General features: G+C 42.7%; 2 protein-coding genes across 3 annotated transcripts in view; both read left to right on the top strand.

The window, feature by feature from the left end:
- The window catches only part of pik3cb (phosphatidylinositol-4,5-bisphosphate 3-kinase, catalytic subunit beta), a 60,815-nt gene extending 57,735 nt beyond the window's left edge, over positions 1–3,080 (top strand). For both annotated transcript variants that reach the window (XM_028573206.1, XM_028573204.1), the window contains 2 exons: positions 637–769; positions 1,165–3,080. In XM_028573206.1, coding sequence (XP_028429007.1) covers positions 637–769; positions 1,165–1,302 — 271 coding nt within the window. In that variant the 3' untranslated portion in view covers positions 1,303–3,080. The remainder of the gene's footprint in view (positions 1–636; positions 770–1,164) is intronic.
- A 2,187-nt stretch (positions 3,081–5,267) lies between these two features.
- On the top strand, positions 5,268–23,118 carry LOC114551733 (period circadian protein homolog 2). Its single transcript, XM_028572699.1, has 22 exons — positions 5,268–5,466; positions 7,859–8,407; positions 9,299–9,391; positions 9,649–9,803; positions 10,952–11,073; positions 12,623–12,824; positions 13,514–13,565; positions 13,824–13,966; positions 14,473–14,551; positions 14,786–14,892; positions 15,268–15,421; positions 15,526–15,634; positions 15,718–15,997; positions 16,490–16,649; positions 16,745–16,863; positions 17,687–17,893; positions 17,984–18,229; positions 18,353–19,491; positions 19,639–19,837; positions 19,996–20,227; positions 20,486–20,636; positions 20,746–23,118. Exons 2-22 carry the CDS (start codon positions 7,956–7,958, stop codon positions 20,899–20,901), a joined length of 4,557 nt encoding a protein of 1,518 aa, XP_028428500.1. The 5' UTR covers positions 5,268–5,466; positions 7,859–7,955; the 3' UTR covers positions 20,902–23,118.
- The last annotated feature ends 1,260 nt before the right edge of the window (positions 23,119–24,378 follow it).

The raw sequence follows: 24,378 nt of genomic DNA, 5'->3' as shown, positions 1-24,378 counted from the left end.
TTTTTTTTTTTTTTTAATTCAGCTTAGATAGGTGCTCTACTTTAGAAAGCAAAACCTGGCCTGTCAATCCCTCTGGATCCATACTTTTTTTTTTTTTTTTCCTGCAAAAGGGTTGAATGCATAATTTGGATAGTGGTCTTTATACTACATCTTGAAGTTATTATTCCTACATATAGATTATTAAACTAAAATATATATCATGTTGAAGTGTTCACACAAGTCTAAAAAATGTAAAAACTTCAGCAACATGTTGCTTTAAAGAAAAAAAATTTTTTTGTAGAAAAACTGGTCAACAAACTGTCAACATTTAGGTTTGGTAGCTTCTTGCAAGAAAAAGATTAGGCCTTGAATGTCCTTGCTTGTAATGAGCACTTTGAAACCACCAACAGAAGTTTTAGGCAATTTTTAGGTGTGAATTCAAATAATCATATACATACAGGGAATAATTTCAAGATGCTTTTTTTTTGTCTTTCTTTATGGTGTAGTTAAGATTCTTACTTGCAGAGTCTGTTAAAAGTGGTGGAACATCACAAGAGAACATCATGGCCACCATTATGAATTTAAATAATTGTTGACACTGTACTGTATGTGTCAGAAATAATGAAGTGTGTATGTGTGTCTTTGTTGTTCCTGTAGTTTCCGTCAGTACTGTGAGGAAGCCTATTTAGCCTTGAGAAAGAACGGGAACCTCTTCATCACACTGTTTGCCCTCATGCTGACTGCTGGACTGCCTGAGCTCACCTCAGTCAAAGACATCCAGTACTTAAAGGTATTACACACATACACTCACACACACACCACACACACCACACACACACACACACACACACACACACACACACACACACACACACACACACACACACACACACACAACCAGCCCGAAGGTGGCTTAGATGGACTACACTTTCCCGAGGTCCTACATCTATGGGAGTGTGCATGTGTATTTATTTTACACAACCAAAAAGTATGGCTAGAAATGATGTGTACATACTTGGTCCTAGAGTTTAACGGTTTTCTACAAATCTCAACATATCAACATGTTGTCTAGGAGATACTTTATATTTGTATATTTCAAATGAATTAACATTAATTAAATTAAGAGTTGTTAGCTGCAAATATTTAACACATTTTGTGTCCTTTTTAATCAACTTCCTTCCTCAGGACTCTCTGGCTCTGGGTAAAACAGACGAGGATGCGCTGAAGCAGTTCCGCCAGAAGTTCGACGAGGCCCTGAGAGAGAGCTGGACAACCAAAGTCAACTGGATGGCCCACAACGTGGCCAAAGACAACCGCTCCTAGAGCAGCTGAGAGCCAACAAAGGCCATGGGGCCGAGAGGACACCGTGCAGGAGTGCGGGAGGGGGAAAGGTGTGCCAAGGAGACAGGGTGACAGCCACCCTGATTTATAGAAGGGAATCTAGCAGAATTCCCCCCCCCCCCCCCATATACTGTACAGAGTTATCCTACTCTCCGAAACAGTTCAGTTACCATGCACCCTTACTTACTGCATCCCTCCTCGCCTTGCATCACTCGGGCACGGTGCCTCCTGAAAATCCAAATTCATGGTCTTGACATTTCAGTGGAATCGTGGTGGGTAAAGTCATTGCAAGTTTTGCACAGGCACAGCAACAGCTGATAGAACACACAGCCAAAGGAAGGGAACTGAAGCACCCACTCTGCCCACACTAAAAAAAATGAACTGTCCCGACAGAGCGGGCTGACAAAAAAAAAAGGTCATGTTTTGGAGTAGATGAATTTTGTCAGACGGACCTAAAACTCTGCTTGTATGGACTCTAAAGTGGCATGTCATTTGACCAACGCCCGAGAACTGCTTTAAGTTCAGCCGAGATAACAGATAGGTGCGGAAAGGGCAGAACCCAAAAGACAAAACTGTCTGATCCCGATGTCTTAAAACAATGTGCACAACGCCCACAGGAAGTGCATCTTAAGACTCGCTCCCACTGCCTCAAAGTGTGCCTCAAAACTGCGGGAAGATTGTATTTTTTTATGAGTTGTCTTTTTTTCATTTCGTCATTTAACAGTTTATAATGAGACGTCTATGTGCCAGACTACTTTACTAGCCCGCAGAGAAAACTTGGAAATAATAATGAAAGAGAAGGATTGATTAGAGAAAAGGATGCCGTGAGCCTTGTGGTCCACTGTTTGTATCTCAGTTCATTTGGACCATGGAACACTGGAATGTTTAAAAAGAAAGAATTTCAAATCGTCTTTTAATGAACTAAACACTTTTATTTTTTAGTTTATTTTATTTTGAAGTGCCAATGTGCATTGTTTCTTTAAAAAATTTCAAATCCAGAGCATTGTTGGACAAAGTTATCACCTGTGAGTTATCACTAGCCAACTTGTCTTAAGGTCGAAAAGGACGTCAGCCTTTTGAAGCGACATCCCACTCCTGCTAGCACCCATGACAAATATACTCACTGGGAATAATAACTGATGCTTTTAACATGTTAGGACCAAACAAAAAGCAACTGTTCAGTAATTTCATTGTTTATACTGTGTTTTTAATTATCTGTGTCTGAATTGAATGTGAAAATATGTGCCGCTCTCTTTTTTTTTTTTTTTAAGTGTATTTGTTTTTATACAACCATGTTTGGGTGGAGTTTTAGGCTGGTGTGGGCGGGGTTTATTAGTAGGGACAAAGCGACGCAAAGCTACTTCCTCGTTCCGACATACAGTGCTACTCAGCATCTGCATCTGTTTTTGATTTTTGTGCAATATCGGAGTATATGAACCATATCTTATTATATAAACCCTTAGGCCCAGGCCTAAGCCTATAATGGTTTTTCTCTGTTGGTTTATGTGTGCTGCAGTTGTATTTCGCACTAGCCTTCGAAAGTCTCAGACACTGGATATTGTCAAATGTACAGGCTTTTATTGTTTGGCTGGTTTTTGTTTTCATAGGAGTTTTATTAAAGTTATTTTCCACTGCACTGCGTTTCCTTGTTCTAGATGTGGGTTGTGAGATTGCACCCACTCAGGGTAGCCCTATGGATTTTATAGAGAAGAAAATGAAAAAATAAAGTAGCTTCATGCCCAAATAGAAAGAAACTACAATTCAAGGATATGAAGTTGTTTTTTTTGCAAAGGTCACCCTCCTCATCATGAAGCCCTTTTGTGTGAGGCCTGTTTATCACCTGCAGTGTACAAGAGTGCTGTTTGTATGACGCAGCGTTTCTTTTCACTCTGTGGGGAATGTTAACAAAATCTCTTCTTTCAGCGATCATCATTTAATGGTTCACTATTACTGGAAGCTACAATCATTGCTCAGTGTGAATCATCTGCTGTATGTGTGTCGTTCACTGCAGACCGTTACGTAATGTAATAACCTGGTAGGAGGGGTGTCCATAGAAGTGCAGGTACAGTGGCAGATATCCTGTATGGAGGATTTGACAGCATGTGTGCTGTTTCAGTCTTCCACTGACACATCCATGACACTATTTTCCACTCCCTTAGCCTTAGCTTACACATATTCGATGCTGGCCTCCTTTCAGAGGCTATATGCTTTACGTACCTGTTTTTAGATAGTAGTCTTTTTTACATGAACAGGACCACACCTACACACTTCTACCTATAGCAAAATGTTATTGTATACCAGGGCCAGGGAATATACACAATAAAGGATTCTGGAAATGCATTGAAATTGCAATATGGCTTCAAGTTAATAAATAGTGTTCAGCAAATGGAGTGATAACACAATTCAGCTCATGAATGTAATTGAACATGAATTATTGGCTTTCTTTTCATTTCTATTGTAAGTTATGACCACTTGTGTGTCTTGGCAGCAGTAGCCTGTGGAACGTTTTCTAAAATGTCGAGTTCACTTCATCATGTTTTCACTGCTGGAAGGGCACCCTAGAGTGCACTTCATTGTGTTTTTTTTCCATTTAAGGGCACACTAGAGGGTCCTGCATTGCATTTTCTCCACTGGAGGGGCACCCTAATGGGCACTTTATCGAAATTTCGAATTCAAGAGGGCACTATTGTGGCATTTGTTTCTAACATGGGACACCAATAGGGGCGGTTGCCCCCACCCCTGAGTTCAACATTGCTGGGCAGTATGGGAGTGTTGACTTACATCCTTCAACTGAGTGAATTTTGGTTCAATATTCAAAAGTATATAAGGTTGAATGGATTCAAATATAGATTGGAGAGAGGCATGCATGCATGGATGTATGAATTTTTACTTAAGTCAATGCACACATGACTTTTTGGCAATTCACAAGCAGATCTTTAGCTATTCAAACATTAAACATGTTTTCACTGGCAAGAACATGTTTTCACTGGGAAATGTAAAACACAAAGAAAATATGCCAAGCCAGGGAAAGCCAACTATAGAGTCGTATTAGGCCATTTTAGAGGGGGTGGATGTGAGAGACAGCAGGGTGTGTTGTTGACTAGAGTGCTGCCCCCGTGTGGGTGTGTGACAGCCACTTGAAACTGGCACTTAACAGTCCTCGGAGAGCCCGAGTCCAGATTTCTGTACTGAACTATTCTATGGAGGCTTTTGGCTTGACAGGAGTAAATAATGGTGTGCACTACTCCAGCATGTGAAATAATACAATGTGTTTCATGAGTCTGACAAACTGTCATGAACAGAATTGACACAAAGCAGAGTCCCATTCATCATAACTGTAACCCCTCCTTCTCAAATGTTCTACTCAATGATTCAAGCAAGAGTAGTGGTGGTTGGTGTAGTAGGCTAGCCTATATTTTGATAGCCTTCTTTGTAATACTTTGTAGCGGTCATGCCTGTGCTGATAACTGCATTTACGAAAACATGTGAAATACTCCAATCCTAGCCTGGTCCTAGACTCCTGTACATTTAATTTACTGAAGGAAAATGAAAATTGAGCGGAAGTAGCCTACGTGGGAGGGCGGAGCCAGGCTACTCCATTCCCTCTCTCAAATAACATATTCTTCTATTATGTCGTTAGATATTTTATCCCTGCTTTCAAGCGGCATCACTGCAATGCAATAATAGATGTGATTTGACGCAGGTAAAGTTCATATCGTTTCGTCCTCAGACTCACTTGTGTTATAACACATTGGATTCGGTGTTGTGGTAACTTCCTCAGTCTCACGCTGCACGACACACATAACATGGGACTCTACGTGCAGTGGATGACTTGTTTATATAACACGACGGACAGCCCTCTGGGCCAATGAACTCCAATTTTTGCAAACTCGTCATCTTCGCTATGGAAACCCGTAGTTTCAGCCAATGGAGAGACGCTTAGAGCGGAGTCTGAATCGAGGTCGCTCGCTGAGCTCGCCGATTCGTTTAGTAGGCCCGTTCCGGTCCGTTCACGTGTCACGTCAGAATCCCGTCTCTCATTGAGGAATGCTGGAGCAAATACTGACCGTTTTATGCAATGGTTGGTTTTGCTTTAACAACTCGGCACCGAGGACAACAGAGAGGCGATTTTTCTCGGCAGTACAGGTTGGTTTCCTTCATTTCCACCTCTTAGTTGTAGTACTACGAATGCTTAGTTAAACAGTAAGTTGCGTAACTATGTATTGTAGCCTACATGTACAACCTTTTAAACGCGGTTCGAGTTTTTCTGTTTATTCATAGAGAAAGAAAAAGGTCGGCTTCTGTGAAATGGCTAAAACATTGCTTTTTGGTTGCGGGTTTTGAACGATATCGTTACTTTTACATAACTGTGTCTGTACCGTGGAATGTAGGTCAACGTGTGTTCGGATTTTTGAAAAGCAGGTCAATGAAGTTGGCTGGATGAAGAGATGTTTGTTCCCATTAAAAATGTGTTTTACTCCTATTTTCTTTAATTTAACCTTTTATCTTGTGTAAATTGTCTATGATATAGGTCTACACATAATCCTTGGCTGTTCGCCAGTTTTCACTCTTAGTTGGTGGGACTCAAAGAAAGCTTTGGCACATGCATTGCCTTATCTGAGAAATTGGTTTTATTTCAACAGTAGGCTTTGCCCGCTTTTGTCAAATGTAATTGGGTGGACTTTTGAATTGACAACATCTGATTGGGTAATTGCCAAACAAGTAGGTTTATTTTTAGCTTACTACTTTCCAAGGTGTTATGAAACAAAGCTACCACTGCTTTTGGATGCACTAAAGCCAAATCCAAGTGACTGGAGCAGCATTGTATAATGCCTGAGAACTGTGCTAGTGTGTTAACTAGGTGAATCAGTGCTCTAGCAGAGGGAGTTCAGTTTCACTGTCACTCTTTTGCTCTGTTTTGAGAGTTACATGTTTGTGTGCACGTACAATTTGGGGAGAAAGTTGTCATTTTAACCTTCCCTAAAGTTAGAGTTATGTCAAACAGATTATGTAATAAAGAGAGAAGAATAGACTAGCTGAATGTGCACTCCTACATAAATAGCTGCACCCTGGTCTTGGGTAAGAGGAAAACATATATATGTTGGATTCAGCATCATGTAGGCCTACCTGTTGCCAGTATTTCCTGGCTGAGGCTTAAGCAGACATAAATAGCTCCAACTACCTCTGGTGAATCTGGTCTGCTGCAGATCTGATTAAAACTGTTGCTCTAGTATAGGGCTGGGCAATATATTGATATCGTGAGATGAGATTAGATAGTGTCTTAGATTTTGGATATCGTAATATCGTGATATGACAAGTGTTGTCTTTTACTGCATTTCAGTAAAGTTATGTACTTTTCTGAACTTACCAGACTGTTCTATTATTTGCCTTTTCCCCACTTAGACATTATATCCACATTACTGATGATATTTATCTAAAATCTAAGTGTGAAGATATTTTGTTAAAGCACCAATTGTCAACCCTAGAATATCGCTGCAATATCGATATCAAAGTATTTGGTCAAGAATATCGTGATATCTGAGTTTCTCCATATCGCCCAGCCCTACTCTAGTATTTTTGTCAGGTTTCTTTAAGAGAATAAATGAGATTTTTACACCCCTAAATGCTTGTGAATGGTCTTCTTTATTTGTAGTTTGCCACAAGCAAGTGAAACTTAACTTGTCTTTACAATACAAATCTCATGTTACAGTCTTAGTTGGCAGAAGTTGTCATAAGGTCACATGTGTAATAACTAAATATGATGTTATGACACAAGGTAAATGTTACTTGAGGGACTGTGCACATCTTTTTTTTATATTGTTTGTCGTTTCAGGGGCACTGCACTGTGTTACATAAGGCATCGTTTAGGCCTATTTGATCTAGACTAAAGTCAACCTGGACAATCCATCGATACATCTTTTTATCATTGGTTTGATTGCCAGGATCTGTGTCCTTGCCATTAATGAAAATGCTGTTATTCTTGAATGAGAACCATTTTCTCCCCAGCGATTGGTTGTCAGTTTTTCCTCCTGCCTTTAATTAGTTAATTTGGGAAGGGCCAGGTCATTAGCTACAGAGGAGACAATTTGAATGAATAGTACAAATCATTTTAAAGCATTTTGTCTTTCAAACACCCACATTAGTCACAATGGTTTGTGCGAGGGGAAGGTTTTAGTTTGTCGTGTCTTCAGAGACACTTTTTTTTTTTTTTTTTTATCTCTGTAGACTCACCTCTGATATAAAACAACTCTTTTGGAAAATTCAACCAGATCAAACTAGTCTAGGTCTTAAGTTCATATGGAAATGGCAAATAGTGACCTACTTACGTCAGCCACTGTGGTATGAGCATAAGCCGATGTGTGTCTGTCTGTCCTGCAGTGCCCTTTTTATCTATCGTTGACTTTTAAAAGGCTACATTTGCTCAGATCAAAGTGGTGGCTAATCCCCATTGATTGCTGTTTCTTTACTATTGATCTGCTATCTTAGAAGTGTAGCCTACTGTATTGTAAAGAGTTTGTGTTTTATTTTCCTCCTATAGACTGCATCCCCACTCCTGAGGCATCATTTCCATGCTTCATGGCATTGCCATGTGGAAGGTAGCTTAATCTCCCATCGTTTGCCTTTTGGTCCACCCCATGTCTGAGGACAGTAATCCAAAGCACTACCTGTACTCAACCCTGAAAGGGTGCGAAAGGAACCGGGAAAGGGTCGACTTCCAGATGGAGGAAGAGGAAGGCTCTCCCTGCGGCTCCATTAGCCAACTTCACCGCATGGCCGACAGTTACAAGGGTTGTGGCGGACGGGATGGAGTCGAACTGGAAGCAGAGTTGGGATTGGCCTCCGAGGGGAGCGACAGCAGCCATGAGCACCCGGCCTTGTCGGGCTCCCCGCACACCGACAGGAAGCGGCCACGCCCACCCTTACACGAGGATGTAGAGATGGGAGGCAGTGGCTCGAGTGGGAGCGGGACAGAATCCCATGGTAACGAGTCGCATGGCAATGAGTCCCATGGCAATGAATCTGTGGGCAGCTCAAATGCCAATGGCAAGGATTCCGCTTTCTTGGAGTCTTCATTGAGCAACAAGAGGTGAGGGCAAATCAAATCCCACCGCCATGGGGGAGCAGACCATCTAGGTCACGGAAGCAAGGTTCATTAAATGTGATATAAGGTCTATTTTCTCCTCTATGACTCATTGTTGGTCCGAGTCACTGTTGTAGTCCAGCAGTAACTGTCTCAGACTAAGGAAAGCAGTGGGTATGTTATTCCTAATTATGAGACAGACTACAAAAGACGATGACTGTTCATTTACAAATGACTTCGTATTGTCTTCAAAAGCAAAAAAAAATCTCTATTCAGGAAAAATTAATATGATGCAGGCTCTAAGCGGCGTAATTGTCCTGTTATCAATTATTTTTAGCGCGCAGTGTTTAAATGGTTGAAGACAATTAATTTAAAAATAAGCACCTGGTGAACTGTCTGAGAAGTATAGCCTGACCGAATCAAATCACTTTCAGTTTTCACATTTTTCACTTCCGATTTTCTTTTATACTTTCATTGTATTTTACAGTTTAATCATGCTTTAATTATCCCAGATAATAGAGTAAAAAATAAAATAATGCATTTCTTTAAATATTGGAATTATTCTATATAATGAAAAGGCACATTTAGAGAAAAGGGGTTGTTTACATTTAGTGGTGCACCACCTGGTCCTTTTCTTGAACTGTGCCACTTGTTTTTACATTTCAAATCCAGAAATGTTTGACCTGCCTGTTTGTGCCTTGTTAGCTACTGTCCATATTTGTATAGTCTTATTTATACAGGGGATACACATGGTATGTTTTTGGCATTCTGAGTGAGTCCTACACTCACTTTATATTTGTAGTCTTATGTTATTGTTTTGGTAGTCTAACTGTTCTTTGATAATGTTCCGTTGTGTGGTCCTATGTCAATAACACAACATTCTGTTTATGGTTACAGCTCAAACTCTCACAGCCCCTCGCCGCCAAGCAGCTCCAACGCCTTCAGTCTGGTGAGCTCCGAGCAGGACAACCCTTCAACCAGCGGCTGCAGGTACATATACATCTGTCATATTACCTTACCATTTCATAAACTTCAAAAGGTTTGACAGAAAATAAACTAAGACAGTAGAAGATAACTTATTCCTCCTAAAATGAAAGGGTTAAAAGTTCTCAGAGGCAGACCACTGCCACTCAATCCAGTCATGCCCCATTCCCTCACATACTGGTAGCACCTTCCCAGGGTGTGACCGCACTAGTGAAACCATGTCATTTTGACACACGTGTATCTGTCTCATGCACGCCTTGCAGCAGCGAACAGTCAGCCAAAGCTAAGACACAGAAGGAGCTCTTCAAGACCATCAAGGAGCTGAAGACGCACTTGCCGTCGGAAAAGAGGAGCAAGGGCAAGTCCAACACTGTCAACACGCTCAAATATGCGCTGCGATGTGTCAAACAGGCGAAAGGTAAGACTCGCTTTCGTTGGCACTTTTTTTAGGCTAACTGTAAACACGCAAGCTATGACTTCTTTCCTACTTTTCATTCTTTGTTTGTGATGGTGTAAAAAAAAGAAAGAAAAACAACCTGCGAGAGCGTTGGGCTTCTACCCAATCAGATGTTGTCTGCGAACTATCAAACTGCCAGACATGGTTGACAATCATGCTTAACTTCAACTGCAGTTGTTTCTGAGTGACAGAGGATTCAAGGCTTTTAAGAAACAGTTTTGCAACACACTTACTTTAAGCCGCGTGAGCACAAAAAACAATGTGGAGACGAGTGCTGTAATTTATCGATGCAGAAGGAGTATATGATGAGAACACGATACATGAGAAATGTACATGATGTAGCACAGGAATTTCCCTCAGTGTCGGATTAATAAAGGCCATCTTATCTCATCCTATAATATCACGGACACAGTGAATTGTCTATCAGTAATTGCGTTAGAATGCCGGGTCGGAACTGGTTGTTTACTGTAGTGCGATGATAAAACAATGTTCATCATACTAATTGAGTGCCAAATAGCTGTAGGTAGTTCCCAGTAGCTAATAAGTACAAGACGGCTGTTGCTTCAGTACAAAGTACTTTGTGTTATAAATGTTAATTTTCTCTACATGCCAGTAGTTTTTTGATCTACAGAATCTGATTTTACAGAGCAAACATTGCCAGAAGAATGACTTGTTCAGATGAAGGCTGTAATATGTGTAAATAATAAAATTATGATTCAACTTTAGCAAGTTTTGTCTTTAAGCTTTTTGGGGTGATATCAATAGTTATAATAATGGTCCAAAATTATGTGAAATTGTATATATTTAAGTCAAAAACATTCAAAGGGGTAGAATGATTGCCTCTTGCAAGTTCCACCAGTTGAACACGCAAAAAGCAATATAATGTGCCGTATGAGGGTGGTATATGATCAGCGTGTGGTGGTATTTTGTGTATGGCATGGGTGAATTGCGGTCGCTCCGTATATTTCTCCTGCTTTTTGGACATTTGCCACCTATAAGCATGATAATTATAAACGTGTCTTTTTTTTTTTTTTTTTTTTTTTTTTTTTTTACTCCTACTGTATGTGATATGTTATCTACATTGATCCATCTTCTCTTTTTCTTTGCAGCCACTGAGGAATACTACCAGTTGCTGATGATTAATGACAGTCAACCGCCAGCGTTTGATGTATCATCCTACACCATCGAAGAAATCAACAGCATCACCTCTGAATACACCCTCAAAAACAATGTAAGTACCTCTGATCTTCACCTCACAATAAGGTCAGCATAAATTTGTTTCTACATATGAGTAGAGTGGTTTGAATATAGTTGAAGAATTTGTATTTCAAGTGAAATGTACAAAATAAGTCATGTCTCAAATGCTGAAATCCGATGATGTTTAACAAACCAGGGGTAATAGACAAAATATAAGTGCAACATACAAAATATTGTGAGAAATGTTAGAGCAGTGGTGAAAGAAGTATTCAGATCCTTTACTTAAGTGAAAGTACTAATACCACACTGTAACTATACTTGCATTGGAAATATGACTTAAAGGTGCAATATGTAATATTGACAGCTAGTGTTTAAAATAGTCACTGCAGTACACATTCAAAATTCTGGAGAGAGTCGTCTCCCCCACCCCCTCCTCCCCAGACTCTTAAGTTCACGCAGGTTGCCAGGCTGAGACCGCGGCATTCACAACAATGTTGCTAGATGCTAGCCTCACATAGTGCCCTATATTTAGAGTGTGGCCAACTCAAATCATGGGCGCCACATTGGATACCAACGTCAGATGACTCTACAGTGTAACCCTATGGGGCGGATATGCTGTCTTGAAATAAATCGCTTATTTTCACCTTAAACGGGCATATACATGTTATTATCAATATGTAAAAGGCCCTTACGGAAATATTCCAGTGTTTATTTACCTTCTATATCGTAAATGGGCCTCTAAAAAATGCCCATGTAGTGAGTGACCACGTCGCCTAATAAGTCTCTTAGCAATGTTTACCTTTCTAATGTCCACTAGCATACAGGCCAACTATAGCTAGCTTTGTGTGTAACGTAACAAAAACCCACCCATCTCAGAGGAGCGAAGCTTAATATTTCATTCAATAAAATTATGGTACAAAAGGAGCACTAACGCCACAGGTCTTATGTTGACAACGTGGACGGAGATATAGGAAACTCCGAAGGCAGGATTTCGTAATATTTAGCTACCTAGCAGGCTAGGCTCACGCTGTTGCGCTAACGTTAGCTAACTTCGGCGTAGCTGTCTAAACTTGTGAAAAGCCGAACAACATCCCGTCGAAGCTGTGTTTCACTTTCCCTCCAATATTATGAAGATAATAAAGACACCTGAACTCGGTTGAGACCAAAAGCCATAGCTATGACTGTGGCTAGATCACAAGCATTTAGGTACATGGAGTGATAGCAAAAAGCTAACGTTAGCATAAGGCTAACTTCAAACTTCATTCATTTCTAAAGCAGTTAGAACTTTTTTCAGCAATGTACGCATTCACGATGGTATTACTATATTTGTCCTATGTATTTTATTATCATATTGAAGAGAGAAATTTACATTTACCCCACAATGTTTTTTTTTATATAATCGTTCATTTATCGTTATCGAGGTAAAATGATTTTGATTTTAGGTCATATCGTGCAGCCCTAAGTACAAGTACCTCAAATGTGTACATAAAGTAAGAGTAGAGGAAATGTACATTCCACCACTGTGTTAGAGGATACATCTTTAGTGCTTTGAACATCTTGAAAACTTCTCTTTTTACCGACAGGATATTTTTGCTGTTGCCGTCTCACTCATCACGGGGAAAATTGTTTACATCTCGGACCAGGCGGCGTCCATCTTGAACTGCAATCGGGACGTGTTTAACAATGCCAAGTTTGTGGAGTTCCTGTCACCTCAGGACGTCAGCGTGTTCTACAGCTTCACCACGCCCTACCGCCTGCCCTCATGGAGGATGTGCACCGAAGCAGGTACCAGCTATACCTAACTGGAAATAGTTCTTAGCTTCAACTGTTTTTATGTAACTTAAAAGTCATTACAGATTTGAAAATGTTGTCCCAATGAAATAAACAAATATTTATTTATAACTGGGCAGTGCTATTTCAGCTCTGGAGTATGGTCTGGCTACACTGGCTTATCATTCTGGTGTAGGGTTTATTTATTAAAACCGATCACAATCGTCTTGGGCGTCGCTAAGCCCCATGTGCAGCAACGGTCACTCAACAATCCTCTTAAAACAGCTGCATCAAATTATGAAATCCTTAAATCGGTTTTCTAGCTGGTTGTTCTTTTAATGCTACTCCTTTGTCCATCAACTTTAAGTACTGTAGTTGATTCTGTAGTCTCACTTGAACAGCTTGTGGTCACTTGGGGGTTTGGGCTGTTTAAGTAATGGCTGAGCAGCTTTTGTTTTTTACATAAGTTTTTCCTAGAACTTTGACTGTAATGAATCTTTAAACCTCAGTTCCATAATTCTAGATAACTCTCACGGTGCCTCTCTTGCTTTTTACCTCTTCCCTTTTTGAAGGCGAGACAGACATCTCTGCTTCTGTCAATACTGTGTTGAATAGAGATGACTTACCGATGGCTCATTTGGAAGCAATCAATCTAATGCATTTGGTGATGTATTCATCCCGCCTTCTCCCTGTCTCTTATTCAGACTCGTCTCCCACAGAGTGCATGCAGGAGAAATCCTTTTTTTGCCGCATCAGGTGAGTGATAGCAGCAGGCGCCTTCTCTGATTCAGTTTCCTGCTAAAACAAGCGCAGTCAGGCAGGGTTAAGAGGATGGTTGAGAGGAGGGAGGAAGTCAGCAGCTGTGAGCTTTTAAACTATCTCTGTCCCATCTAGTGGTTCAACCATTCAGGCAAACTGAAGTTTATTTTTAAAAGCCTCTTTAGGTAATACTCCAATAATATGAAACCGTATTATAATGGTGTATGTGTGTCTGTGTCTCTATGTGTGTTGTAGTGGTGGTAAGGAGCGTGAAGGAGATTTGCAGTACTATCCTTTCCGTATGACTCCATACCGGATGAAAGTCCAGGATGCTGAGCTGGCTGAAGAACAGTTCTGCTGCCTCCTGCTGGCCGAGAGGGTGCACTCTGGATACGAAGGTGAGGCGTGTGACCACAACCACATAGTTTTACACACATTTCTAATGTTTATTTTACGGCATTTCCTCAAGGCCGTTTTACAGTTGTGCGTAGGCTCCACGCATAGCTCTTGCCCTAGCCTACATAAGTGGCTTGATGTTTATACTTGTGCGCTGGTGTGTGCGTTGAGCCGGCATGTGTATGTGTGGGGAGTGGGTGATAGAGCGAGAGAGAAGTGAGAGAGTGACGGCGATTAGCTTTTTGGAGCGAGTACGGACTCTAGAGTCGTAGTGAGAGAAACAAAGTGTCTCCCCTGTGTTTTCTGACCAGGGTGGTAAATCTGTAGCAGGAAAAGTAGGGTCCGGCGTAGACGCAGAGGGGTCTGTGGGGCTACGCCATCGATTTTACGCACGACTATAAAATGGCCTTTACTGAACCATATAATAACCAACATATTACTGCTCTTAACATTTGGGCTGCTACAGAGAGCATTTGCTCATTTGTCTTTTTTTCTTCTCTCTCCACAGCACCCAGAATTCCTACTGACAAGCGTATCTTCACCACCACACACACACCCAACTGTGTATTCCAGGATGTGGATGAGCGGTGAGTCGACATAGCCCCCCCCCCCCCACACACACACACACACACACAAACAATATACACACACAATACACACATACAAAACATTACAAGGTGTCACATCGTGTGTGCACTTGTGCTCCTGTACTGCTGCCCACTCTGTTAAATAAAGTGAATGTCTGTCTTTAAAAAAAAAAAAAAAAAAAAAACTTTAACTTCTTTAACGTCTTTAACACATTCTTGTTGTTTCTGAATCAGGGCTGTTCCTCTGTTGGGTTACCTCCCTCAGGACCTCATTGGGACCCCTGTGCTACTCAATCTGCACCCAAGTGACCGACCCTTGCTGCTGGCTGTGCATCGGAAAAGTAAGAACTTGTTTCATTCACGGTGTTGTCTTAACTGATGGGGCAGAGGATCAGTTTTTTTTTTTTTTTTTTTAGCTTTTATTTATTCAGGGAAGTTTCACTGTGAGAAAGCCTTTCTTTTGCAGGAACACGCTGATCACATTTGCACAGTTACACTCACCTGGAAGCTGCCCAGTACAACCACAGTCTGATCTGCTGGCCACTGAGCAGCTCCACTGGGGCAGTTGGGGTTAAGGGCTTGCTCAAGGGCAGTTCAATGGTGGTATTGAGGGAGGGGTAAGGGCTCGCTTCTCTAACCTTTAGGCCAACACTGCCCCTGGTGCTTTAAACTATTTATGTTGCTCAGCTCTCACTCACACACGCTCTACCTTTTAGTTCTGCAGTATGCTGGTACGCCATTCGATTACTCCTCGATCCGTTTCTGTGCGAGAAACGGTGAGTACATCACCATTGATACCAGCTGGTCCAGCTTCATCAACCCCTGGAGTCGCAAGGTCTCCTTTGTCATTGGCAGGCACAAAGTCCGCACGTGAGTATACCCAATGTATTGTTTTAGTTACGTTTTTTTTGTGGTTTGTTAGAACATATTTCACTTTGAACATTCTAGATGACTGTGGTCTGTGTGTTTTGCAGGGGTCCTGTGAATGAAGATGTTTTTGCAGCACCAGCTTTCCACGGAGGGAAGATCGTGGACTCAGACATCCAGGAAATTAGTGAACAGATCCACAGGCTGCTACTCCAAGTATGTACCAGCACACACTAGACGCCCCCTTTTTAAAACACATTTGCATGTGTACGTTTCTGTAACAACCTTTCTATCTTCAGCCGGTCCACAACATAGGTTCTAGCGGTTATGGTAGCCACGGCAGCAATGGTTCCCATGAGCAGCTGGTGAGCATCAGCTCGTCGGGCGAGAGCAACGGGAACGTCGTGGCTGGGAACCCAGCGGAGGAGACAAACAAGGCCAAGCCTTCCAGGACGTTCCAGGAGATTTGTAAAGGGGTCCACATGCTGAAGAACCAGGACTCCCAGGTCTGCCTGCGCTTCCCTCCCCCTTGGCCCTCACTTTCGCCATCCAAGCCTGAGCAGAAGAAGACCTCTGACCGTGAGTTCACTTTAATTTCACAGGTGCCATTCTGTGGTCGCTTTGACTCAAAGTCATGACAATCACAGGTAGAACATTTATTGTAAGTGAACGCAAAGGTTGAGCACACAATACACATCTGTCAGTGCAAATAATCACACAAATAAGTAACTACAGTACACTACAGTAAGCTACAATGCTGAAGTGGCAGATCACATTGGTAGAAATTCTGTGTTCTTTTAAAGTATTTTTTTAATGCACATTTTCCTCAAGAACTTTAAACAAACTCTCTAAAAATGTCAGTGACTTAGTCAGCTGTACAATATGTACTTAATAATCTAAGAAAAAGAGAGCAAATGTGTTATAGGTTTGTGGTCAGCTCTGTGTTTACCCGTCTTTACGTGCGTGTGTGTGTGTCAGATGTCTGTCTGTCTGTCTGATGTCTGTCAGATGTCTGTCTGTCTGTGTGTGTCTCTGTCTGTCTCAGACATTTTCCCTTTCCTTCCCCTCCAGCAATAGTGGCAGCTCAGAAGAGTCCAGCGGTGCGTTTGAAAGACTCAGCGCCCCCTCTGCAGGTCAGAGACAGTACTGCAGCCAGCATGGAGGACTTCACCTGCAAGGACCAGACTGTCTGCTCCTACCAGCAGATCAGCTGCCTCGACAGTGTCATCAGGTAAGCCGTGGTTTTTGTGTCCACGAATGATGATAGTTTAAAGCTCCCGTGTATGAAGTGTGCACTCTCTGATTTAATCCATTTCTGCTACTCAGGTACCTGGATAGTTGTAACATCCCCATCACAGTGAAGAGGAAGTACCAGTTCTCCAACTCCGATGATGACAAAAAGGGCTCAGAGGATGGCATGGAAGTGCCTCAGGACACAAACCCAGGCATGTACACACCATGCATCTGTGTACATATATACATGTCACAAACCATCCAGGGTATTAGATCCAATGTTTTGCTAAGAAAACCCCCGTGTTTAGCATTATCATTGTTGCCTACACCCATAGCTTGGGTTCACTTGCTTAAGCCTTTGACCTCTGCAATAGAAAAGGTCCGCAAATGCCTACATTGATATGTTTGCTTATTGTGATGTAATTTCTTGGGGTATCTTCAAATGCTTCATATCCCTAAAATCAGTACAACCTAAGCTAAAAGGTTATGTATAAACCATTAAAATTAATAAAAGTATTATAATTGTGTCATAAATGAACACACAAAACATATTGATCCAAACGATTTCTAAATGTAGAAACATGTAAAACATATTCTTAAACATTTTTAAGTTTTTGAGATATACAAATTGTGAGTGTAAAGGCGTTTTGATAGTTTCATCTGCAATAGAAATGGTCCACCTGCTGTTTAGCACTGGACGTCACGTAACAACCTCCCGCGGGAATTACGGGGAAATACTGTCGCCATAGCTAGTTATCAGCTCATTGTGGACCGGAAGTCACCTAATGTGATGGCGTCATCATGAGTGTACAACAAACTGGCGTGAAAGACCGAAGGCTTAGCTTTCTGTTGCAAATAAAGGAAGGCTCTAGCTTTTATAGTTCTTATTTTAGACCGATTTAAACAGAATCCTGTAAACAATGATCTCTAGCAGCCACCCGCGGGAATTAAGTTCTTTAAGGGTTACCTAACAAGAGTTGGACTGTAATCATCTATGGCTTTGCGCTAACAGAGGATTGATTTGTCCCCATCCAGACCCTTTGATGCTAGATGCCCAGCCAGGCCTGTCAAACCTGAAAGCACTTAAGAAGCCTTCATCTGGGGCAGTGGCTGTGGTGGGAGGCCCCCTGGCTCCCCTCACCCTACCAAGCAAGGCTGAGAGCGTGGTGTCAATCACCTCACAGTGCAGCTACAGCAGCACCATCGTCCATGTGGGAGACAAGAAGCCTCAGCCAAAGTCTGGTGGGTAATGTTGAACATGCAGGTTTTCGTCCAACTGCTGGATAATAAGTTCTGTTTGACAGATGTTTATGGCTCGGATTTGTTCTACAGAGATCATCGAGGACGTGGTCGAAAGCCCTGCGCCCCCAGCTCTGCCTGTCAGCGTGGTGACTCCCCCCAGCCAGGAGAAGGAGGCCTACAAGCGGCTGGGACTGACCAAACAGGTGCTGGCTGCACACACCCAGAAAGAAGAGCAGGCCTTCCTTAATCGCTGCCGAGAGCTCTGCAACGCCAGGACCTTCCAGAAGGACTGTTTCACATATCACCACAAGCAGAGAGGTCCAGCCAGTGCTGAAGGTACGCAAGGTTTAATAGTAACCACATAAAATAAAAATTGTTGCCAGAATTCAATTGCTTTTGCTTCTTTTTTTTTATATTTCTTTTAACCCTACCCTCTGACTTTTCCATGTGTCATCTCAGAATCATCTGGTCTACGAAGTTCTGCCAAACAAGGCACCACCAGGCCTGAGACTACTGCCAAGAAGGGCAACCGCAACAGGAAGACCAATAAGCCACGGATGAAGCATCCTGATTCGTCAGACAGCGCCGTATCAAACCGCAAACCCCGGCCTCCTCTCCAGGGTCTCAACCAAACCTCGTGGTCCCCATCAGAAACATCCCAGTCAGCTTTTAATGTCTCCTACCCAGCCATGGGGCCTGCCTATCCGCTCTACCCCACTGGACCTGCAGCCCCAGCTCAGGCCCCCTGCCCTGACCCCTCCCTTTCCACAGGCTTTGGAGAGGGGCAGAGCACTCAAGCCCCACCTACTGCTGCTCCATTTGGCGCAACCATTGTTACACCTGTGGTAGCTCTGGTGCTACCCAATTACCTCTTCCCCCAAATAGGACAGTTGGGTCAGATTGGGCAGCTGGGGGCTGCTCCTAGACCAGCGTTTTTCCCTGAGCAGACCCAGACGCAACCTGCATACACTTCTCAGCAGCTCTTTCAGCCCCCACAGCCAGGCTACGCCATGCAAACACAACCGCCGTTCCCTGTGCAGACTGCCTTTACCCCCCAGCAGCCATTCCAAGCCGCTCCCACCCCCTTCACTACCCCGCAGCCTTTCCAGGCCGCTCAGACTGCCTATACTACCCCGCAGCCTTTCCAAACCACTCAGACCCCATACACTACCTCGCAGTCTTTCCAAACCGCACACACCCCCTACACTACCCCCCAGCCTTTCCAGGCCCCTCAGACTGCCTACACTACCCAGCAGTCCTTTGCTGCCCAGCCTTCTTTTCCAGTGCAGACTCAGTTTGTGACCCAAGCCCCATATCCTGCCCAGTCCTTCCCTATGGCCATGGAGCCCCAAGAAGGGGCGGCATCTCGTTCCGCCACCCCAGCCTCTGGAGCGAGAGAGCCCGTCACGTCCCCGCAACTGTTTGAGTCACGCTGCAGCTCGCCCCTGCAGCTCAATTTGCTGAGCACGGAGGAGGGACAGCGCTCAGTGGAACGGCAGGACAGCGCAGCGCCCCTCGCTGGATGCCCCGGCTACAGTACAGTAGCAGCATCGGGGGCAGCTGGAGCAGCAGGGGAGAAGAACGAAAATCCCCAACAGGTGAGAGTCACAATGTACCGAGTTAGAACATATTTTTGATTTAACATCATAACTCTGTGTTATTAAGGTTTCAACCACTCATATGCACACCGACACGTTCACATAAAGCCTGTGACAGCGCTGATGGTTGGCTGCCTTGTGTTTCAGGTGGAGTCTCCAGAAGATCGGGCTCACAGTGACGGTAACTCCTCATCCTGTGACTTGCTGGACATCCTGCTTCAGGAGGACTCCCACTCTGGGACCGGATCAGCCACGTCCTGGCCACCTGGCTCAATGGCCTCAGGATCGGGCTCAGGCTACAACGGCTGTGGTACATCAGCTAGTGGAGCTTCTGGCAGCAGAACAGGTCAGTAGAGGAACACCCAAGCTCGACAGAATGGACTTAACTTTTATTTATGCTACTTCATGATATTACTTTCTGATTGGTTGGTATAAAAAAATTAGAAATAGTATATTAAAAAGTCTTAGTCTTTGACTGTTCCCTGTCTCTAAAACTGTGTATAGGGAGCAGCAACACCAGCAAATACTTTGGCAGCATTGACTCTCTGGAACACAACTCCAGGGCCAAAGCCAAGACGAGCAGCAAAGGAGGCTCTGAAGGCGGCCAGTCACAGACCAAGGTCTCAGTCCAAGGCAAGGGAGAACTTTTCATCAAAAATGTTCTCCAGGAGCCCCTCTGGCTGCTGATGGCAAATGCTGATGACAAGGTCATGATGACATATCAAATGCCATCCAGGTGAGTCACTGACTGGGTATTATTTTAGGGGTAAACAGGATTTCAAACAAAGGCCCATAACGCAAAAAAAGAAGCCTAGTGCAAAAGTCATTCAGATGTAGTCAGTTCATTTTACATTGGAGGCCCTTCTTTCATACTGATATTGTGCAGATTTCTTTGACTGATTACTTGGTTGTTAATTTCCACACTTGCAGTGAACCATTGTATGTATCAGTCTTGTTGGTAAACTGTAATGTGTGTGTGGTCTGTCACCCATAGGGACATTCAGAGAGTTCTGCGAGAAGACAAGGAGAGGCTGAGGCAGATGCAAAAGAGCCAGCCTCACTTCTCCTCAGACCAGCGACGAGAGCTAGTGGAGGAACACCCCTGGATGAGGAGGGGAGGTCTACCTGCTGCTATCAATGTAAAGGTCAGAACCACGCTCAAAAATGCATATAGATATACATACATATACAGATTTAGTTGTATGGAAAGAGTCAAATTGAAATATATTTAATATTGGCCGTTTATGTGTTAAGGAGTGTATGTACTGCGAAGACGCCACAGCAGCCCCATTCGAGGAGGACCTGTCACACATGGAAATGGGCGAGCTGGGCGAGGAGCTGAGCCAAGAGGTCCAGAACGCCCTAAGCCAATCAGAGGAGTCTCAGCCTCAAGCAGACACTGGCTGCTGAAGGAGCACGCCACCAGCAGGGGGACACACCAGCCATGGACCTTTGTGATGCGCACACACACACACATTGTAAATGTGAGACAAACCGCTATGTGCCTGACCATCTTTACAAACACAGCATTAACTCAAGCACAACTCTGTGTTGCCATTGTGGTGAAAATGAGGATGTGTGCTGCTTGTGTGTTGTGCGGAGGACTGCTGCTGAAGTGCAGTTCTTGAGCTGCCCATACAGGGGGCGGTATCGCTTTATGTGGGTCTTTGTATACATGACCCTCATGGTATAGTCCTTTTTCTCTCTCTCTCTCTCTCTCTCTCTCTCTCTCTCTCTCTCTCTCTCTCTCTCTCTCTCTCTCTCTCTCTGAAAGAACCTGGGCACAGCCTGTGTAGTTGGTGACCTTTGACCTACCAAATATTTGTAAAAATATATATATATATATATATATATTAATATATTTCATTGTTTCCCATCCTTCTTGTCAGAGGCAGAGCTTTACAGCAACATGAGCAATTATTATTCTAAAAAAGGTAATAGTTAATTGGCATTCTTTTAAAAATCTTATAAATATATTTGATTTTAAATTTTAAAATTTTAAATTTTGACAGTATAACTGTCTTAAAATAATTACAAAATGTTAATAAGCGGATGTTAAAATATCTGCTGCCAGTTATGTTTGTGTTTTCTTGTTTTGCCACATGGTCTTATTCAAGCCCCCTCAAACCCCCTTTGTTTTCCCATTTTTGACTATGTAGAATAGTTCAGTCAGGACCACTTTGTCAAAATAGATTCGTTCATCTGCAATTTGTATTTGGCGGTATGGCTCTGTTCTGGGGCCTCCTCGCACTTCCACGTGCATACGTGGAAAGCCTTAAGCGGGGACAGCACCGACAGAACAGAGCAGCATCAATGACAGAGACTAAGTCCGATAACATGAATTTAAAAGAGGAGCTGGGGGTGGAGGTGGGTTGCAAGCGCTAGCAGAGATGCAGCAAGCTAGGCTGGGAAAAGCAGTTTAAATAGAGCGCGCTATTTGGTAATCCAATCAAAAGAGGGAATCAGCTGAGCCATCAGTTGGTGTTCTGGCTTAGGAGCTGTAAGCTATGAGTTGAGATTATAGCCGAGCTTGACTCTGTGACCTGCCGGAACTTACACTATGCTTCATTCATGGTGCACGTTGGATGATGTAGGCTGGGTCCAAATGAAGGGAGCCCCACCTCAGTATAATGGGCGAGTTTTTATCTCCCTACTCCTCATCAAATTGAGTATTTGTAATATCCAGGCACAGAGCAGTGGTTGCACCTGACTCAACAGGCCGCCGAATGACACACAGGCTGATAACTTTCCTAAACAGTGATAAATCGCACAAGCTATTCATTTTATTATCTTTTTTATTTTCTACCAGATAATGTATCTAGAATAGATTGTTTTCAGCTAAAGCCAAATCCATTCTATTAAGAGGCGGTACTTGTATGAAGAAAAAAAAAACATAGACCTTAAAAATAGTGGACCTAGCCTCAGTGCTGTCACCAATTGGTTTGTGGACTGACGTTTTGAAGCCAGGAGTTTGCATTTTGGCCATCACAATCTTAGTATTTTGGAGCCAGAAGTGACCACGTTCAGCAGAATGTAAGACAATTATAATTTAATATGTAATTTCTAGGCGACCAAAGTGTTCCAATTAACTTTGATGATGTGAAAACACACATTGAGAGGGTCGCAGTTTAAGATTAAAACACAGACAACTTCCAAAAACAAGTTCACAGTTGTTTTAGTGTATACAGTTCCATGAATATGCATTGCTTAAGCCTCTATCATGATTGACAGGTTGGCGTGTAGCCACGCCCCTAAAGCATCCCCTGCTTCATTGTCTTATTTTAAAATAAATGTGACCATAATTTACTAAATGAGCATCATAGTGTTGTTAAGAAAATGTTTACTAAGATAATAAATCAAGTGAAAAGTAGGGTCCTTTCCCTATAGACTAATATAGAAACCGACTTTTTTGGGAGCCAGTGGAGTTGCCCCCCCTGCTGGAAATGAGGTAGAACGCAGGTCTTGGGCACTTCTGCATTGGCTTCACTTCTCAGGCACGGAAGTTGCCGATCACTATAAACTGCAGGATATTTGAGTCCCTTTAAGTTGACAACTATAAACTGGAGTTAGCTAGTCCTTTTCACTGAAAAACTTCAAAGTGTTGTAGGTCTCTGCAGAACCTTAAAACAGCACAGGTGCTATGAAGCAGCAGGCGTCATCACAGATTTAGAAGCTGCTGAAATACGTTTTGTTATATGAAACAATCAGCAGCAGAAATGGATACATTAGTATGGTGGTTGTCCTCTTGAATAGAGGTTGCAAATCAAGGTCCAAGCTGAAGAGAAGTTTTTATTGTATTCAAACTAGGAAGGTCCTTGGGATTAGCGTTTCCCATTCACCTCTAATTTCTATCTTTAAATTATATATTTGGTTTTTAAAACAAAGGTGTATCTATATATGTTGTACAATATATGTTGTAAAAAAATGTCATGAATGTGTTTGGTGCAGCTCTACAACAAAATGTAATATTTTTTTTTAGTACAAATCAGTGGGGATTTATACATTATGCCAAAGGGCATTGTCTCTACTTGCCTCCTCTTTAGAGACATTACCTCTGCTCATTTTCTCACACATCTATTGAACTGGTTTCCCCACACTGAGAAACCTTCTTTTTTTTTTTACAATATTTCGAGCCCCAAAGGTGTGTGTGTGTGTGTGTGTGTGTGTGTGTGTGTGTGTGTGTGTGTGTGTGTGTGTGTGTGTGTGTGTGTGTGTGTGTGTGTGTGTGTGTGTGTGTGTGTGTGTGTGTGTGTGTGTGTGTGTGTGTGTGTGTGTGTGTGTGTGTGTGTGTGTGTGTGTGTGTGTGTGTGTGTGTGTGTGTGTGTGTGTGTGTGTGTGTGTGTGTGTCCTTGACTAAATTCAAAGCGCTGTGTACTTAAAATCAGCCCTTAAATATAAAAGTGCGGGAACATAAGCAAACAAGGGGACCGTGTTGCCTAAGGAACCTTCTCTAGACCCCTGGGTTACACAGGAAGCGGTGACACGCCTGCATCTGGTCATACCATGAAGTATTAAGGAAAGCGTTGATCCACAGTGGCTTCATGTAGTCGAGGTAAACGGTAGGAGAACCCGGAACAACTCTGGTGCTACAGCAGGTTGAAGCAATGAATGTTACCCCGACTGGACCAAGAACATCTCACTGACTGAGTTTGTTTTCAGGATTTTCTCATTTAATTTCTCGTTCTCTTTTCAGAATGTTTTCTATTTTTCTATTCCTTTCTCTGTCGTGTGTTTTGTTTTGTTTTGTTTGGCGAAGGTAGGAGTTTTTGAGAGTCGTTTGAGACGGACCCTACCTCTAATAAAAACCAGGTCATGTTACTGTAAGCAGAACATAGCACGTGAATGCATGTGGGCAAAGCGCAATGGAGAATGTGGTCAGATACTTAA

The sequence above is a fragment of the Perca flavescens genome, chromosome 3, assembly GCF_004354835.1.
Source record: "Perca flavescens isolate YP-PL-M2 chromosome 3, PFLA_1.0, whole genome shotgun sequence".
Taxonomy (NCBI): domain Eukaryota; kingdom Metazoa; phylum Chordata; class Actinopteri; order Perciformes; family Percidae; genus Perca; species Perca flavescens.
The sequence above is the reverse complement of the archived record's forward strand: the minus strand, read 5'-3'. Positions and strand labels throughout refer to the sequence as shown.